Below are 4,489 nucleotides of genomic sequence, written 5' to 3' on the forward strand. Positions count from 1 at the left end.
CTCTTCGTTCACCTGGACGAATAAGACCATTTGGAAGCGGTTGGACAGGGTTATGGTCTCCGTTGATTGGGGTGATCATTTCAGCTCCATTCGTGTTGAACATCTTCCCCGTACTTTCTCTGACCACTGTCCGCTTTTGGTCACCGCTCCGGTTTTTGCCCGTGGGCCGAGCTCGTTTCGCTTCCAGCGTATGTGGTTTCGGCATCATGGTTTTTTGCAGACTGTTCGGCTTAATTGGTTTCTGCCTTGTAGTTTGAGTGGTATGCCTCGCCTTTTTGCTAAGCTTAAGCGCCTCAAACATCACCTCAAGTGGTGGAATCAGGATGTTTTTGGGAACCTTTTCGATAAAATCATTGAGGCTGAGAGGGCTGTTCGGTCCGCTGAGGTTGTCTGTGAGGCTGATCCTTCTGAGTTGAATTGGACTTCTCTGTCTGATCGCAATGAGGATCTGGCCCGTGTCACCGCCATGGAGGCGGATTTTTGGAGACAGAAAGCTGCTTGCCACTGGTTAGAGGATGGTGAGAGGAACACCAAACTCTTTCACAACATGGTGAAGAAGAAAAGGGTGGCGAATAAGATTTTCCGCATCTGGGATAATGGGGTATGCCTGACGTCTCCTGAGTTGATTCAGCAGTCGGGAGCCTCGTTTTTCCAGCATTTGCTTACTGGTGACCCCTCTGCGCTTGCGAGTCCTGATTTTTCGGGCTTCCCCTCCGTTATCTCTGCTGTGGAGAATGAGGGTATTGTTGCGACCCCTTCTTTGGAGGAGGTTCGTGCGACCGTCTTCTCCATACATCCTGATAGTGTGGCTGGGCCTGATGGCTTCTCCTCGGCGTTCTTTCAGCATTCTTGGGAGATTGTTCATCAGGATGTTTTTGATGCTGTCCTGGATTTTTTCAGGGGTTCTCCCCTCCCCCAGGGTTTTACCGCCACCACAATCACTCTGATCCCCAAAGTCGCGGGTGCTCATGCTTGGTCGGACTTCCGTCCGATTAGTCTGTGCAATGTCACTAATAAGATCATCTCTAAGCTGTTGTACTCTCGGCTGAGGGTTGTGGCGGAGAGACTTATTTCACCGAATCAGAGTGGCTTCGTTCCGGGTCGGATGATCTCCGATAATATTCTCCTAGCCCAGGAGCTCACTCACAGTCTCACTCTCCCCACTCGTGGCGGTAATGTTATCCTGAAGTTGGATATGGCCAAGGCCTATGACAGGGTCCAGTGGCCTTTCCTCTTCGAGGTTTTGAGACACTTTGGTTTCTCGGAGCGGGTTGTGGAGATGGTCTCGGCTTGCATATCTCATTGTCATTTCTCCGTGAACATCAATGGCTCTCTCTCGGGGTTCTTTGGTTCCACTAGAGGCCTCAGACAGGGCGATCCCTTGTCCCCCATGCTTTTCATTTTGGGGGCGGAGTACCTATCGCGCGGCCTTGACCGCCTCTACCTGCAGCATCCTGAGCTCAGGTACCGCTCTGGTTGTGATATCCTGATTTCCCATCTGGCTTATGCTGATGATGTCATTATTTTCGCCAATGGTGGGTCTCGTAGTTTGCGGCGCCTTATGGGTTTACTGCATCATTATGAGAATTGTTCGGGTCAGCTGGTGAACGCTGTCAAAAGTTCTGTTATCTTGCCTCCGAGGTGCTCTGAGCGACTTCGCTCTCGGATTTTGCGCATCACCAGGTTTGCGGAGGGTCATTTGCCCCTCAAGTACCTCGGAGTCCCCTTGTTTAGGGGTAACCGAGTATGTTCCCTTTTTGAGCACCTCCTACAATCTGTTCGTAGGAAGTTAGAGGGTTGGGAGATCCGGACGCTCTCTCCGGGTAGCCGCATAACCCTTATCCGCAGTGTGCTCCTCTCCATGCCGATTTATCTGTTTCAGGTGGTACAGCCACCGCTTGCTGTCATGGAGAAGCTTGAGCTGGTTTTCAACGCTTTTCTCTGGGGGTCGCGGACACTGGAGAAGAAATGGCACTGGGCCAAGTGGTCTCGAGCCTGTCTCCCAGTGATGGAGGGTGGTCTTGGCTTCCGCAGATTGAAAGATCTGGTGGATAGCTTTTCTATTAAGTTGTGGTTCCGGTTTCGGCAGGGCTCCTCTCTCTGGGCGAGATTCCTTTTACGGAAGTATTGCCAGATGGATGCTCCTGCCTCTGTTCTCCCTCGTGGTTTAATATCCCCCACCTGGCGTCGTCTCCTACGGATCAGACCTCGCGCCGAGCCCGGCATTCGCTGGCGCATTGGCCTTGGAGACGTGTCCTTTTGGGATGACATATGGTTTGGGGATACTGCTCTGTCCAGCCAGTGTGAGGTCCGTGGGGGCCGTGATGTTCGGGTTTTTCACTTTTTGTCTGAGGGGGCTTGGGATTTCGATCTTCTTTGTGCTGTGGTGGCCCCTTCTGTTGCTGAGGCGATTACTTTGACCCCGATTGCCTTTGGCGAGCCTGATTTGGCGCTTTGGATTCACAGTTCTGACGGTGCTTTTTCGATTAGGTCTGCTTGGGAGCTTGTCCGATTGAGAGACCCTGTTTCTGATATCTTGACTCCTTGTTGGGGCCGTTGGTTGAGGCCCACGATGTCTTTTTTTCTTTGGAGATTTTGGCATCAGTGGCTCCCGTTGGATGATATGCTCCAACGTCGTGGCTTTGAGTTGGCTTCTCGATGCCAGTGTTGTGATATGTCGGAGACATTTACACATGTCTTCATTGATGGCCCGATAGCCCGTTATGTCTGGCATTTCTTTGGGGCCATATTTCGTGTCCGGATCCCCTGCACAAGGGATCTCAGGTTGTTCCTTAGCGCTTGGAAGAGAAATCTTCATTGGGCACCTGGGGGCCACGTCAAGGAGTTTCTGCCCTTCATTGTTTTGTGGTTTCTCTGGATGGCTCGTAATGATGCGAAGCACCGTCAGTTGCGTATTTCTGGGGAGACTGTGAAGTCTCAGATTTTGTCTTATCTGCGTCTTGCCCATGCTGCTTTCATTGTTAAGCCCAAGCACTGGCTTGGTGCCTTTGAGGCGGCGAGATCGCTGGGAATTTTTGTTGCCTTTCAGCGGACCCATAGGTTAGCGATTGTCCGGTGGCTCTGTCCACCACCTGGGTGCTTTAAGCTGAATGTTGATGGGAGTTCGAGGGGCAATCCTGGGGAGTCGTCTGTCGGTGGTGTTGTGCGTGATTCTTCTGGCAGGGTGGTGCTCTCCTTCAGCGAGTTTATCGGAGTCGGGACCAATGTCCGGGCGGAGCTTTGGGCGGTTTGGAGGGGCCTTCTTATCTGTTCCGATCTCGGTCTTTTTCCCCTTTGGGTTGAGACCGATTCTCAGATTTCTCTTCAGATCCTGCGTTCTCGTCGGTGTCATTGGGACCTTCATCATACAGTCACTCGGATTCTGTTTCTTTTGAGGGGGCGGGCGGTTCATTTTTCACATATTTTTCGGGAGGGAAATTCGGTGGCGGATGCGTTGGCGGCGAGGGCTCATACCATTAGGGTTTATACCTTAGAGTTAGGTCCTTCACTACCCAGACACATATCCATACTGACCCGCTCGGATATCTCCGGGCTTCCCTACCTTAGATACAGATGTTCTTAGCTATTTGCAGCCCCTTCCTTTATTTGGATCTATTTCTATATATATATATATATTTATATATATCTATATGTATTTTTTCCTTTGCAGGTACTGTCTCTTTGGAGTGCTTTGTTTCTTTGGATCTGGGTGGACTCTCGCACCTTCTCCATTGGTGCTTTTATTTGGACCACCCTGTTCTCTGGCGGTCGCTCTCTGCAGGCTTCTCCTTGGCCGCCGCTTTCTATATTTTGTGTTCTCTTGCCGGGTTTTATGGTGGCTTTGGATGATCTCTCTCAGTGGTTTCTCTGGCCCAGAGCTCCATTCATGTCGGGATTTATATGTTCTCTGCTTTTGCTACGTGCATTGGTGGCTCTCCATGTTATCTCTTGGCTACCTCTTATATCAACGTTCCAGTCACGCTTGGATTTATGACGTTATGAGCTCCATACGTTTTCACCTTCTTCTGGGGATTTGAAGTTTCTCTTACTTCAGCTGGATTGCGACCGATCTCGGACTAGGACGTCATTTTCATGTTGGACTTACAGCGACAGACGGCTCAGAGATGGGTACAATTGGTTGTCTTTTGCACCTACATCTGAGTCGGATCTTTACAGTTTAGACATGTTTCGATTTGTTTTGATGTATTTAGCGCTGCTCTTATATGTTCATTTTTATTATGCGCTTTTCCTAGGGATTAGATTTTGGCACGTGTATTTGCCACCCTAGGTTTTATGTCTTTATGTTTTATGTGTTGTCAAACTCGCTTTTAGAGAGGTCTTGGTATACATCCCCTCTCTTTAGGCCTTATCTTGTATTTCTTTTGTGTTTATATATACAGGTAGGGGTCCGCCTAACCCCCCCGCTTTCGGCGGTGTTTTACTAAAAAAAAAAAAAAAAAAAAAAAAAAAAAAAAAAAAAAAAAACCTA

General features: G+C 49.6%; 1 protein-coding gene across 1 annotated transcript; it reads left to right on the top strand.

Annotated features, from left to right (window-relative positions):
• Positions 1 to 466: 466 nt before the first annotated feature.
• LOC142545075 (uncharacterized) lies at positions 467 to 3,994 on the top strand. The gene is made up of 2 exons (XM_075652054.1): positions 467 to 3,481; positions 3,671 to 3,994. Exons 1-2 carry the CDS (start codon positions 467 to 469, stop codon positions 3,992 to 3,994), a joined length of 3,339 nt encoding a protein of 1,112 aa, XP_075508169.1.
• Positions 3,995 to 4,489: the final 495 nt, after the last annotated feature.

Source organism: Primulina tabacum, chromosome 5 (genome assembly GCF_025594145.1).
Source record: "Primulina tabacum isolate GXHZ01 chromosome 5, ASM2559414v2, whole genome shotgun sequence".
NCBI classification, from domain to species: Eukaryota; Viridiplantae; Streptophyta; class Magnoliopsida; order Lamiales; family Gesneriaceae; genus Primulina; species Primulina tabacum.

What these genes read in the sequence shown, in the direction of transcription:
- LOC142545075 (XM_075652054.1), top strand. Translation starts at nt 467, where the DNA reads ATGGAGGCGGATTTTTGGAGACAGAAAGCTGCTTGCCACTGGTTAGAG. An exon ending in CGAGGGCTCATACCATTAGG is followed by an intron (nt 3,482 to 3,670) that starts GTTTATACCTTA and finishes TTTCCTTTGCAG; the next exon opens with GTACTGTCTCTTTGGAGTGC.